The sequence below is a fragment of the Lepisosteus platostomus genome, chromosome 12, assembly GCF_059453375.1.
Source record: "Lepisosteus platostomus isolate fLepPlt1 chromosome 12, fLepPlt1.hap1, whole genome shotgun sequence".
Classification (NCBI taxonomy): domain Eukaryota; kingdom Metazoa; phylum Chordata; class Actinopteri; order Semionotiformes; family Lepisosteidae; genus Lepisosteus; species Lepisosteus platostomus.
The window spans coordinates 5,892,709-5,907,982 of NC_142622.1; the positions used below are offsets into that span (position 1 = coordinate 5,892,709).

General features: G+C 36.0%; 1 protein-coding gene across 2 annotated transcripts in view; it reads right to left on the reverse strand.

Moving 5' to 3' along the window:
* The window catches only part of LOC148650934 (pituitary tumor-transforming gene 1 protein-interacting protein), a 17,265-nt gene continuing 1,991 nt past the window's right edge, over positions 1 to 15,274 (reverse strand). For both annotated transcript variants that reach the window (XM_088600607.1, XM_088600608.1), the window contains exons 2-7: positions 13,126 to 13,178; positions 11,180 to 11,288; positions 10,491 to 10,596; positions 8,986 to 9,051; positions 3,185 to 3,231; positions 1 to 591 (exon numbers count right to left, since the gene is read on the reverse strand). In XM_088600607.1, the coding sequence (XP_088456733.1) occupies positions 542 to 591; positions 3,185 to 3,231; positions 8,986 to 9,051; positions 10,491 to 10,596; positions 11,180 to 11,288; positions 13,126 to 13,178 (431 nt within the window). In that variant the 3' untranslated portion in view covers positions 1 to 541. The remainder of the gene's footprint in view (positions 592 to 3,184; positions 3,232 to 8,985; positions 9,052 to 10,490; positions 10,597 to 11,179; positions 11,289 to 13,125; positions 13,179 to 15,274) is intronic.

A 15,274-nucleotide genomic window follows, 5' to 3' on the forward strand; every position in this document is an offset into this window, starting at 1 on the left:
TTTTTATGTAGTGAAAAAAGAACCTTTATTAGAAATCAATTTTTTCAGCCCAGGTTTATACAGCATTATCTTACATTGACATAACAAGCGATTCATTTACAGGACAAAAAATAAAACAAAACAAGGAGCTAACAGGATGTCAAAATGACATTTTTTCGAGAACCTAAATTCAAAATGTTCTTAAGCAAAACTTTTAACTCATTCTGTGGGGCTTAAAAATACACGCACTGTAAATAGTGAGTACTGTATTATCTTGTTAACTTTACCGATTCTTAATTTTAGATTAGCAATGGTTTTCAGCAGTGCAGTCAGAAAAAAAGTGATTGTGTTTTCAAATGCACATGAAAATACACTCAGATCATAACAAGAAATAAACAGATCGTAACTCTAGCAATCTCTTGGAAATGATATAACTGCTAGTACAATATGCAGTAACACAGAGGATAAGTCATGATGAAAATGTAACAAAGAAAACAGCCACAGAAACATTTGCCAATGCCCCCCCTTCCTGCAAAGCAATGCACCTTGAATGCTGTATACTTCACTCGTTTTCAAACCGGCTGTATGGGTGGTCAGAGTCAGGAACAAGCCCTAGGAGGAAAAAAAAAACATCTTATGTATGTAGGCAAAGTAAACAGTCTTGCAGTGTTTGCAATATAAATGCTTCAACCAAATTAAAATATCAAATCCCAGTTTCATGCTAAGAATCAATTCCCCCACAGCTTTGCACATCACAGCTTTGAACAAAACAGTAATTCTAGTAGTGTCTAAAAGGTACACAGATAACTTTATTAAAGTACATTGAAACATTGTTATAATTAGATATTAAGTGCTACCTCCTGAGAATAACATTTTCTCATTTAAAATATATACATATATTGGATTCAGCAGATGATTATTGTTTATCTTTAGATGAATAAAAACACAAAACAGTTCTCAAAGTAATTTTCATGCCAAGAAACCCAGTACAGGACATGCATCTGTGAAAGGAGTAAAAATATCCTTAAAGGTATCCTCTGATATTTTACAGATTCAGCAACTGAAGACATTAAATTTGAAATATTCTCAACACTTAGGAATTTCATTTGCTATGTTATGCCCTGTGGTACAAACAAAATGAGGTTTTCTTTCTGCCCTTCCTTATCCTATGCTTCAGCTCAAATCCACAAGCTTGTCCCGGCCAACGTGAACTGATAGCCAAAGACAATCATTCCCAGTCCTGTCTTGGTCACCCGTTTGTTGGTGGTCCTGCCACAGAAAACATGTAAATCCAGCGGGATTATGCTACAGTCCATTTCTACCATGTGTGATGGTAAAGGAATCCTTTTTTACTTGAGATACTGATGAATGTTTTTGAGGTTGAAGCAAAATAATCATTTAACTGTCTTATGAAAAATATTTCACATTGAACAGCGGTTATCAGCTTGTTACCTAAAGTTATACCAATCCAACTTGAAGTTATTTTTTTTTTTGTTTTTCAACTCCAATGAAAACAAAACAAAAAGCACAATTTTCTGCTTTAGGAGTTTAAATTGTCAACAACTGTAAGATTTTGAAATAGCATTTTTTGGTTTGTTTATCTGAAATACTCGTGTCCAATTATAGATATGTCCATTACATGGTATTTTTCAGCTTACAACATGCACATCTGTGAATACTTTCATTAAACATGATGGCTCTATCTTCAAAACAGATGATACAGTGTTGGTTAAAAGACCCACTTTAAAACTATAAATAAATCACTATCTTTTATAAATAAAATATATCAGGAAAGCAAACTAGCAGCTCTTAAATCACAGTGTTTACATACAACACTAAGTCATTTTCCAATTGCAAAATAATGAAGTGATTCTGGGAACACAAGGAGCAATAGCCATAAAATTCCTGCAGTCAGGAATAAACCACAGTCTCCATGGATTCCCCGAGGACAATGTGGCAGATTCTGACACCTGCACAGCATTATAAATGTGTAATTACCATTTAAACAGACTGGAGCTGGCCAATGAGAGGAATTTAAAAGCAAATTCTATAGAGCCACCCTGAGGCTGACATTCAAGACAGGTTCATTTCAATCTGCATAGCCAAGTCAACAAAGTCATGCCGCTGAACTGTTCTGCCACTTTACACTGTAAGGCATTTCTAAGCCCTGCAGAGAAAAGGGAGATAAACCACACATTTTACTCAATCATTTCATCATCTTTTTTGAAAGACGAATGAGCAGAAAGTTATTTTTGTATGCTTTATTGATCACTAGATCCACAGACATCAGAAACCTATAACCCTGCAACTGTGTATGCAAAATGTTCAGAAAAAAGAAGACTCTTCTGTTTTTAGCATTGGAAAGTTTTTTTCCCCATCACTGACAGTGTTTTAAAAAGCAATAATGAAATATAGATGTTCTTGCTTCTACTATTTCACTCATAATACTAACGGTGATTCACAGATTTTAAGGTTCAGCCATTTATTTAAAGGTAAACAGGCGAGGAGGTCCTTATAACAGATATAACCATCGAATTTCTAAACAGTAATGCAGGATAACTGATTCAATTTCAATCAGAAAATAAAAAAAAATCTCAATTGTATTATGTGACTTTCATTTGAAGTTAGCTTCTTTGTAAAATGTTAAACGGTCATTATGCCATTTATGCATTATAAAGTTTTGGCATGGGCAGACATATTTGCCTTGATTTGGTTGACATATAGCAATGACATCAGCTCTGATTTAGGCCTGTTGCCAAAGATGTCTTCTCATGGAGTCCAAGCTGTAGAAAGGTCAGAAAGCAACTCAGGAGGATTGATGAAGGGCAGAGCACTTCGACTGTCACAAAATGCACCACTGCAGGGGCTAAACATGGGAGCTGACTCTTATTTGCAACTAAAATCACAATTTAAGAAGTGAAATACCTAATTTTGTAAAGTCTTCCCAATGAACTATAAAGTACAACAATTTATAAGCTGATCACAAAATAAACATAGTAGAATCATTTCAGGTGTTACTGTGTGATGAGTAAATTAATAAGTGAAAATAATCATGTAATAAGGGTGTTGTCATTCTATTTAAAAAAGTATTGACTCATGTTTAAGAGTAACCTTTAAAGAGTAAACTGCAGGACTAACCCTAAGAATTTCAATTTCAGAAAGCCTTAATCAAACATATTTGTTTGATTAAGCCACTGGTACATACCATACTTTTTCCGGATTTCATCATGCCTAGATTTTCTTTCTGCCTTCCTGCAAAAACAAAAAATATATACTTTTCAGTTTTGATTAAAACACAAAATGAACAACACAACAGGTACAGCAACAGCAGAGAAAACAAGATCATTAAAAACTGCTTCCAATCAGGAACAAATACCACATCTGAATGTATTTCCCAATGCAGTGCCACTAAGAGACCAAAGTGACACTTCTACCCTATGATGTAGCTTACAAAAACAGGCTTGTTTAATATTCTATTGATTCAAATGGTAGCAGAAACATGATTTTTGAAACTGAATAAGCAGAGATTAACAAAAGAAAGAAGATATAACACAATGTGCTGCATCAGCATATCAAATCACATTGTTCGTCTGGAAGAAATGTAAGGTCCCCTTAAATTCTTACAAGGCTTCTTTCTGCAGTTATTTAATAATACCATGAGATCACTTCTGTAAGATGTATGCAAGTATCACAAAATCTGTATTTGACTGAAAACAAAGTACTGTCAAGTCAGGCAGATGAAAACCATTCTATAGTTCTGTAGGCAATGATATTTATTAATTTAAGGAGTCTGGCTTTCATTTTTAAATTATTTGATAATGTGAACATAATGTGTTCCTTTTGACACAAGATGAAAAAAATCTCCTAGAGATGTTTTATTGATGATGGGGGAGGGGTACAAATTCAAAAGGCCCTGAAACACAGATCTTAAGTAAATTAAAGATCAGAAGATTAAAATGAAGTGACAGTCTGCAATACAGCTGGGTGCAAATGTAAAACCACATGGGCAAAGCGGCCTGATTCCAGGCATCATGTAACTCTGAATCAACCTTAAAAAAACAAAATGGAAAAACCATAGGGAATGTTTTTTTTTTTACTTACAGCAAATACACATTCCCACAAATCGCAGCAGCATGGACTGCTCTATTTGTATTAACAGTAGTGGAATTGAGATTGCTACAGAATAAGAATTCATAGAGTATCACATTTCTTTAAATTAAGATAGAAGTTTTATTAAAGGCTCATTTTTTCACATTAGTAAAAAACGTTTATCACAATTTCCTTTTCTGTAAATTGAATTGTCTAACTAGGCTGCAATTATTGCCCACATTTAATAATAATTAAAGCATATTATATACTTTATTGCATGTGGAGTTTTGCAATGTACCATTTTAACATGCTTTTTAATATTTTTCAAAACAACCTAAACACTTTTTTATATCTATGGTGGTTTAGACTAAAGTCTTGTCTTATTTGAGATCATACCATTGTACAGATCAAATACTGGATTTTCCCCATCTAGAAGATGATTCTTACAGTTTCAGTCTTACAAATGCATAATAATGCAGTAAATGACTGTGAAATGTGGAGGTCAACTGAAGTGTTAATAACGTTCCTAGAAGTACAGCTCTAAAGATTAAAATCAGAGTGTATTTGTCAATGTTCACAGTCTGGAATACTGTACTAAGAATGCTATTACATGTAGGAACAGTGAATACTCATGGCAGTAAAAAAGTCACTGATTGTCTATTCACAAATGTACATGTAAAACATTTTTCTTCTTAATTCAAACACTCATCTTGAGCCAATGTAAGGAAACTGAACAGTCTGACCTAAACTCTCAACACTAACACCTGACGTGCAGAAACAGCAATAGTAACTATGCGTTACTGCTGTAAATGCATATGTATCTATCAGATGACCAGGAATACTTATTACTAGTTCTAAAGAAGTCTTATTGAAAGGCCGCAAATTAAACCTAATATTATGATTTCACTATAAAACTTAAAGTAATATAATGATTGGGTGTCAACATTTTAACTTCATACACTGAAATATTTGTGTACCATTGAAATTTTATTTTTCCCCAACAGTTAGAAAAAGTAATTAAATCTAGCTCTTTATCCACTTTTTCAGTCAGTCTGAATTCTAGTTTTAGAATTGACACTCCCTGACAGTGAATGCATCGATGTTAGGATTCTTTTCAGTTTTTCATTTGATCTGTTCACTTTGTGTTATTTTTTTGTGATGCAATTTTAGTGATAGCACATAAGTTGAATGGAACCAAGGAATATGGATTTCAGTTCATGTACTTTATAAATTTGTTTTCTGCTTCATCCATATCAATGGTCTATGAACATACAACACATAACGCATTAAAAGCACGATGCGATGGGATCACAATTTCCATCTTTGTAGTCTTACTCATGTTGAAAACATCATTTTATACTTCTGCAACCTTTCCTTCCATACTCTAGAAATGAGAAATGCCGACTTTTCCAATATTTCAGATATTCAGTGCTTTCTACAAAATGCAGGACTTGAATAAAGTTATCTGCCGAAAGGCTAGCAGCCCTGGGCATGTCTGGAAACGGTATTTCCTTATTCGGTATGAAGATATATGACCGATTCAGTATAATTGTGATTGCCGTCACCTACTGGCAACTACAAAATAACCCTGTGGATATTATAACGACCTTCTTCAGAAATGCACTGGCACATTTAATTAAGACTGAATCATTAGCTTAATGCAAATACATGGAGATATTAATGTCTGATTAATAGGGCTATGGACAGAAATCAAGTTATAATTACATGCAAAGCATTTGCTGAACAAAACATGAAAAATGAATACTCTCCAGCTCCAATGATAGAAATATATATGCAAATGAAGCTACTGTAACAGTTCTCATGTCATTTAACCCTGCCTAATGCTCTGAAATCTATGCATTACTGGAATTAAATTGAGTGGATCTCATTTTAATGTGGCTTCTTTCTGCCCATGCCGTGTCCTTATGTGAACTCCTCCAATGTTTTTTCATTTAAACCAAGTGCCTTCTGCTAGAGCCAGGGGGGTTCTGCTCAGTTTAAAAGCTGAGTGGAGGGCCCCAGAAGGGGGAATTACTTACCCTTATTGGATATCTAATGGTAGAACATTTAAAAAAAACTACATTGAAACTACATTGAAAAAGACATTGTATCTGTAGAGTTGGTTAACCGATCCTTACAATGAAATACAAATGAAATAAGGTCACCTTTGTTAAAAAAGGGAAATGTATTTTATTTAAATAGAATGTTAATATAGTCACAGTATCCCTTTTAGCCAAGTGAGAAAATAAAATACAGATTTAAGCAGTAAGATGCTGAGCTCCTTGGTATATAACATTGGGTTTTCTTGTCTGTCCAGAACAGGTGTCTGCTTTCTACAGAATTACAGGTTTCAAATAAGCCATGCACATCACATTTAGTTATCTGTACTGTGACTGACCACATTCTGGAATTAGAAAAAAATATATATTATCTCATGCAGCCAGTATTAAAACAACTTAATAAGCTAAACATTACTTTTAAATCCCTTTTCTCCGTGTGTTGCATGAGCAATATTATGCCTAAATGTTCAACAAATGGTGCCTATGTTTTCCATAACTTTAATGGGTTCTGATTTCTCAATTCCTTAATGAAAAACAGTTGGGAAGTTTGGAGACACGCACTTCAGAAACACTGCAATGCCTATTAATTCCAAAACATCAATATCAACTGGTTCCACCATGAGCCACCAGATTATTAAAGGGAAACTTATTATCTTAGTTCTTAATTGGGTCTTGCCCTTCATTGTAAAGCTATTCATAGCCACTAGTAACTGATGTTCATATTAACCTGTTTCAGCAACATATTTAACTCTATTAATAGCAAAGGAAATATTAACGCTTGTATAAATGTTACTGAAAAAATTTAATAGCAAAACCTGATCTAAAGAACTTCTTTTGTCAGCATGTATTGTTTTAAAATGCCGAAATTGTTTCAAAACTGAACTGTGCCCCCACTTTCTTGCGATTCCCTTTGTATTAAAATATATAGTCTTGATTCGGTCTGTAGGAAGGAAGATCAACCATGTTAACAAATCTGGATTTTGAACATTTAAAAAAAAAATCACAGATTTCAATACAAACCTTTTGATTTAAAATATGTTTTAAATGCAAACACTTTTGGATTTGATAATCAACTGATTTTAATTCATCCTATGATTTAGTTAGTATCCAATTACATTTTTGGATTATTTGCTTGACTACTATAATTGACACATATTTAGCAACGGTAGTTACTTTACGGTTTTATACGATTATTGATTTTTTTTACCAAGGAAAGTTTAATAAACTTAAGGAAACAATAGTGAACTAGGAAAATATCCAGAAATACTTTTGAGAAGTATCCATATTTCAAAAATAGTATTATACATAGTTATGGCTCATTAAAATATTTTTAAAAGAGTTTCCACTGTTCCATATCCAAATAGCATTTCTATGCCACTGGTATACATATTAGCCTTTCTGTGCAAGTGTTCATTGGGTTCTGCACAGTGCACAAGGCCCAGCCTCCAGCTGCCATAGTTATGTTAATCATGTCTCATTTCGATATAAAACGGGGCTCTGCATCTTTTATGCTTTTGTCTCCTGCTTTACACACACTAATTGATTCCTGATTCTGTTAAAAAAATGTAACTTCCCACGTTAAGGTATGCATCCTATAAAAACTGTTATTGTTGAAAATGAAATATTTTGTTAAATTCTCTTATATTGTTATATGGGGAAATATTATTCACAACTGAATGGGAGTAAAGGGGGTAGGGAAGTGCATCCGAGTTAGGAAGTGCACAGATTTCTAACCTCAGTTTTTCAATAGCGTCAATGAATCAGGTGACAGCTACAGTCCTACAGTAGGTCAATTCTTGCTGGCCCAAGTCCAGACTTTTCGGGGCCATCTCGAGGCACTGAAAATACACAATGTGCCCCAGCATCCCGACGGACTTTCTGTTTATCACTTAAGCAGCATTTCATGCATTTTTAAAATGAACAGAAATCATACCTATGACTACTGAGGTACAGGAAAGGGATTCACTTGTGTCCCCCAAGATCTACTCTCTACCCCCCCAGATCTACTGCCTACAGATCTACCCCCAGATGTCTGTTAAATCACAGACACCACTCCGCAGTGACGAGTCAAGAGCCACTTCAAGGGCTCTTTTCAATTCAGCTCAGACACCGGGGACCCGCTCCAGGAATCTCTGACTTGCGTAGCTCATCTGCTCTCTGGGCATACGTTTAGTGGTTAACCCAGTTGTGAGTCTCTCTCTCAAAACACAATCCCTACATTGGCCACCGCTGCCACACCAGCATCCCTCCTGCATGACCGCTTCAATTGAACTACAACAGCATTTAATATTCAGATGTTTTCAAAATGAAGCTGTAAAATCATGACAGCAAAATTACATTTATATAACCCTAATGCTCTAAAAGTTGTAATTAGTCAGTTAGAAACACTGTCGGCTGCACTGTTCCTTGGATACTGGGCTCCAGAATGTACAAAAAAGCCACAGTGCAGAAATGACCTCATCCCAACCTCAACTGTGTAACCAGAAAACAGCAGTGGAAAATATTCCCCAAGCTAAATGTCAGGGGACAAACACTGCAGACATCAATAATCTCCCAGTCCTTTCAATTCCCTAAAAATATTCTGTCTTGCACATTTTTATGTGCAAAAAGTAAGAACTTCAGAGATCTCTAAAAATGCTATGTTACGATTCTCATGCAGTTTTTTTTTCTTAAGTGGCTTCCTGACCAGGTTAATGGAGGCACACCCGCCGGGTCTAAAAAAAAAAAAAAAAAATACTTTGCTGCTTCTTCTTCTCCGGCCTCCATAAGTTCCACCACGAACATGGAAAAAAGCCGAGTCCAAGACAACGCAAGATTAATACTTCCTCTGCAATTCCAGTTTCAAAACCATACGCACCGCTCTTCGGAGCGCTGTCGGATTTCCTCCCGCCTTCGGGACAATCTTTCCTCATCTCTGTCCAACCTAGAGAAAAGAATTAAAATAATTACTCGGACTTAAAGTCGGTCGCTTTGAAGTACAAACTTCAAATGTTTTAATATGGAATGGAACAAAGCCCATTCTTAAACTTATCTACAGTTAAGCTCACCTTATGACTATATTCATATAAGACATGTTACCGATGAGTATTTAAACTCTCTGTCATCTAAAAAGTGCAAATTAGAAATTAAAAGTGTAAGTTAATATGCATAACTACAGTATAATGACTTTAAATGCCCGTTTGATGAACGACCTGTGCGAGGGGTTAGCTTTCTCACAGTCCTAGAGATTGCTTGGTCATATTTTAGGATCTATCTGGTCCTAATTATGTGACACTGTTTGGGGTAAAGGCTTTATTAGGGTCTAAGAGTTAGTGCAGTGTGGGAGATCCAAAACAGGCAAAGCGTTAGAGATAAAGGCTGGAATTTTCCAAGCTTTAAAGCCACAGTGTCATTCAGCATGTCTTCCTCTAAAGATCAAATTCAATTCTGACTTCAGAATCTGATAAGATAACTAATCCACAGAAAAGTGTTCTGGTAATTTCAATAAAAGTAATTTGAATAAAAAACAGCAATTTTAAGCAACACTTTCTACGTCTTATCCCTTACAAATCAAGGCTAGACTGATCTTATTCTTTAGTGTCAGGATGATGGCCATCTGCTATGTTTTAGACATTTTGCATCAGCTGAACATTTTTTTTCAACAAAGCTAGTATTTTCAGACCATTTCTAACTCTTTCTACCACACTGCTTTAAAATTCACAAAATATATTCATTTATTATATTTAAATACACCACAAATACTAACAATAGATCCCAAAACAAAGATGATAAGATTCTTAACCTGTGGTTTGTACAATCTTGTAAAATTAAAAATGTATGGCAGTTGTATGTCTTATTTGACATATTGTAGTATCCATATTGTAGTATCGAATACTAGAATACCCTTTATATATCATGAATAGCCTACCTGTATATATAACTAATGGATAAATGATAATATAGTATGCATGTTCAATGCAGCATTTTCTTTGTTATGTAGCCCTCATGTAATAATTTGTTATTATTTTAGCTTCTTCCAAACTACTGTGTATCAGTCAGGTATAAGCAAAAAGGCTAAGTAAAGACAGGGAAACAAGAGAGATTTTCCCTGCATGAAATGGTCTATAAGACAGCTATTATTTCTGGGAATAATGCGTGCAGCACTTCTTTTCCGAGTTCCACAAAGCACTGCATATTCATAGCACCCTCACTGGCAGGGTCTGTAAAGGCTATAGGAGACGTATCTTCACACAGCTCGATTGTAAGTCCACTGAATGCTCACAAAAGAAAGCTTCTATCAACGTGTTCCTGGAGAGCTGATTTGCTTTGGGAGCACAATCATGGAACCAGCCACAACCAGAATGTTTGGAGAAAGGAAATTACCCTGAAGAGCTAGTCCTGCAGCAACACCAGCAGCAGCAGACAGTAATACTTAACAAAATGGTTCCACCCACCACAGCCATGGCAATAATGAGGGCTTCAAAATTCACTGAAAGAACAAAACAAGGAGAGTGTGATAAGGCAATACAGAGGGAAAATGCTTGATAATACCTATTTTTATTTAGTCACAAAGAAGCAAAATTGTGAGAAATACACTGAGCAATTCACAGTAAATTGTCTGCTGCCCACATAGAAATAACCACTCTTTCAATGCAATACCGCCACCTACTGGCCACTTTCTGTTACACACAAAACAAATTCAACTGCAGAAGAGACCAGTCACAAAACAACACACTCATTCCTCTGCTATACTGTATGGATCTAATAGTTAAGTGCATCCTAAAACAGGCATAAAAAATAAAGAGAATAAAGAAGAACATAAATGTCTCTAATTCTTTAACAAAAAAGTTCACTAAATGCCTTTGGACTATTTATGTCTAGACGATAGCCTCAATATCCACCTCAGTATGCCTTCAGTCCTTGTAGACCTAGCACTCCAATTAAGCCATCAGCAGGCATTCTGCTGCCATGCACTTCTAATCAAAATCATCTACTGGGGATTCTTAAATTCAGGGTAAAATCTGGAATTGCACATATGCGTGACTCGAAATAGGGTCTTTCAAAATACTTACCCCAGCACACCCCCCATCGGGCCTGAGACAGGCTGCACAATGACGGGGGAGGAAGTAGATTTTTGACAGGGTAATCTAAGCAGGTATTGTTGGTGTAGCACCACAGGCACTGTAGAAAGAAAATCACAATTCAAAAAGGGAAGAAAAAAGCCCAACAACTGCCAGTCTGAGTATATAAAGGATTGCCCCACTCCTATTATAGATATTACAAAGAACTTGAGGTGGTGAAGGACCCTTAGCGATAATCTCAAAATAAATACCACTGAATCACTTTTCCTAATAAAATGAATTGGAACATATTCATATACACACATTACAAAATCAAGTAGTTCAGGTGGGTAGCTGCATCAGCATGCGTAGGTTGCAAAAGGACAAGTAATGTAAGTAATTCCATGCTGCAAAGAGAAGAAAAGAAACAAAGTTTTGGCTGAGGAGCCACACCTGAAGAAAGACACACTTTTCAGCATGGAATAAACCATTACTTGCTCCTTTACAAAATCAAGTGTACACATCTGAATGTATTTAAACATTTTTCTAGACTGGGTTTAACATACCCTACTGCCAATAAAATATATGTAAAAGAGATAAGGCTGAAGAGTCTAACAATAATATTTAAGGAAAAACGTGTTTTACATTATACTTGTCATTACAATGTTTTAGACATTGGAGACCACAGCTGCCCTCTTGTGGTGAAACTCATGCACAAAGGAAAACGATTTAAGAAAATGGGAGATTTTAAAAACAGTTTGCAAAATATTTTCTTCCTTATCCTACCTTGTTACAGTTTCAAATATTTATTTTCTCTCCTCATAGTTACCAAATGTAACTATTTTATCTTCACATTTTTCTGCCACTGTTTCAGTTTGCAGGGTAGGAAGTGTTCTGCTCTCAGATATTCAAAAACTATTCTAAATACATTGCTTTTCTGCAAATTGTTCATTTATTTTTGTGAATTAAAATACTTTTGTACCTCTCAAAACATTTCAGCATTATGACACAAAAGAGTTTTTAAACTAACATGTTACTCTGTGTATCACTTGTCAGTAAATTTCCTATTTTTTATAAGAAAAGCAGGTCAAGATTATAACTGATGAGAAAGCAACTTGTTCAAAGTGTTTACTTGTTCTTCACCAAACGTGCATGAGCACAGCTAAAATAATATTAAACTGTATAAAATGCATATATTCTATTTTCTAGAATATCTTCCAAGCATTCAAATTTCAATCACAGCAGATCCAGTGGCCTGTTACTTCAATAGAAATAATTGCAATGCTGATGTCCCTGCAGTTTGTTAAATCAGTTTTAGAGAAAACTTCTCTTGGTAGGAAACAATGAAAGAGAGCTGATCTTTACACTGGAGGCTTTGGAAACTCCTGAAATGAGCATTCCACTCTGACATCATAAAGGCATTACCTGCAGAAGTTTTGAAGAAGAAGATTACTGCTCTGTGGTTATATAGCAGAACTTGGCACTGAGCCTATTGACAGAAATGACATCACCCTCTTGAGAGAATGAGGCTATGTGAACTCTGAGCCCCTGAGCAGCAAGATTTAATTTTGACAGAGTCAAAACAGAACTGCACTCATCAGTTACATTCCTTTATAATTTGTGGAAGAAGACATTTTATCCAAACCAAATGATCACTTTACTTATCACTTAAACCTCCTGCATAATATAAAAAAAACTTCCTTTTCTTTTTCAACCTTTACCAGCTGCTACATACAGTAACTCCTTTCTCCCATGAAAAAGTCTAAACAGTTCCCTAACACTACACAGCAGTTTATACCAACCTGCAATTAGTGGCAATGATCAAATCACTTTCAAACTGGTAACAAACTTAACTGGTATGTCTTTTTAAAATTAACATGACACACACTACAACTGGTACTGAAAGGATGATGACTTGTTACATAACGAAACATTAATAAATGTCTAATGTAACTTACCGAAACATTCTTTAAGCATTCTTCACAGGATTTCTGAGAAAATGTAGAGCAAGCTGGAATTAAAAAATGGAAAACCATTTGATAAGAGCTGGTATGGTTTTGCTGTGTATAGGTATACACACTGTAGTGTGCAAAGAAGCAAACTGCTATAGCTATGATGATATATAATCCTGAGCCCTGGACAATACAAACACCACAGACAATCCAAACAAAACATGAAAAAATCTATATGAATTACATGAGAAAGGATGAAACACAAAAGATATGGAGCAAATGAGTTTTAAAAATCACTGCAAGAAAGAGGGAGCTTCGCGGTAATGGGCTGAATACACAATCATACTCTCACTGGACAAGGAGTCTGGATTACATTTCCAAAGACAAAGACAAAACTAGACAGCCTCTCAGGAATCAAGTAATGTGCAGGAGCAAGACAGACACAGAAAATCAAACAGAAACAAGAAATACCTTGAATTATATGTAATTGCATACACCGCAAATTAAAAATCAACTAATCTGTCAGCATCACGCTATTGCTTTACATAATTATGTGAGGAAATGTCTAAAAAGGTTTAATTGCACCTCCCAGTACTCCATTCTTTAAGGAAAAAGAGCGGCCGTTCGTTTCAGCGGTTCTTCAGCTGTCCCTTCTCCTGCCACTAGAGGGCGCCACAATGGCCACAAGCCCAGAGGACACAACAGCTGCACTCGTATTGAAATTAAACCAGACTTCCTTGGGGATGGTAGTGTAGAAAGTTTCGGAATTGAAACCTTTTCTCAAAAAATGTATAAAACACAACACAGTAAAGTGGCAGGATATGGATCATGGACAGAGAGATATAAAACCAGGAGGAGAAGGACAGAGCCATGAGAAGACTCCTCCTGAGGCAGAACACAACCAGACAAGTTGAGCCCTGAAGAAGGCATATCAAGGCTTTAGGCACGTGTCCGCTCTCTCGTGTTGACTTCAAAATCCTCATGCTCTACAGTAAGTCTCTTCATGGCTTGGCACCTCAGCACCTGTCTGTCCCCCAAGCTCGCTTACCTTCAGTGGGCGACAGAGCCTTCTCTCGCTGCGCCCCAGAAGCTCTGGAATTCTGTCCCTAAGGATATCAGATTCACCTTTCCAGGAGTGCTTTCAAATCCAGACTCAAAGCCTTCTTCTTCAGGAAGGCTTCATCGGTTGTCTGCATTCTAAACCCTGTTCTTAATTGTGCTAATTTTGCTACCTTTTCTCCTTGTTACATTTTTTCCCCCTTACTGTGAAGTGCTTTGAGAAGTTACTTCTATGATTCTTACTATTATTATTGTGGAAATATATAAACAGTTTATATTCTATTTGAGGTATCTACCAGAGGAAAGAAATCCCTTACGTGTTCAGTGACGAGCTATTTAAAATGGTTTCAGTTTGCTTAGAATCCTCTAGGGACTGATTTAGTCCTGTGTGAGGCCTTCATAAACAGGTTCCTCCTTGAGTTTTGTTTCCTTATTCTGTAGAAGGAAGGGCCCTCAAGGACAAAGAAGGTTCAGTACAGCTTCTCAGAAAAACAAAATACAAAAGAATGTTATGAATTATAGGACACAATTTGGCCCATCTAGCCTGTTAGTTAATTAGTAAAAACTGAGAATCTTATCCAGCTCTTTTCCAAGCTACGATGCATCAGACATTAAATCAAGGTCCAAATTAAAAAGAGGAGTTCTCTGGATTTTTAGACTTAATTGGGCTGCTCTAATGGCCTCAATGAGTGCAATGAACATCACTGTTTGTCTTAATACCGAAGTCTGCGTGGTACAGTCTTGCCCTGTCATGTGAAAGTGATGAATCTGGTGGAAAAACAAAGCTATGCAAACTACCATGAATCACATGAGATCACTGCATCTGCCACAACATGCCACACCACCTACTCGACTGCAAATTCAGTCACTGTAAATGCAAACAGGTAAAGTGATACACTGCCTCTGGAGAGGAATACCTACCCTGGAGCTGCAAGTAGCAAGCGACTGCCAACTCTTATTGTCGTACTACTGTGCTTCAAATAGCGACGAACAGCCAGAAAGCAGATTTAAACCGAATCACACAAAGTAGTGTACGTAGATTAAAGTACTTAACAAAAACAATGGCTCTTTGTTATCCTTGTTCCTCCTCCCCGTT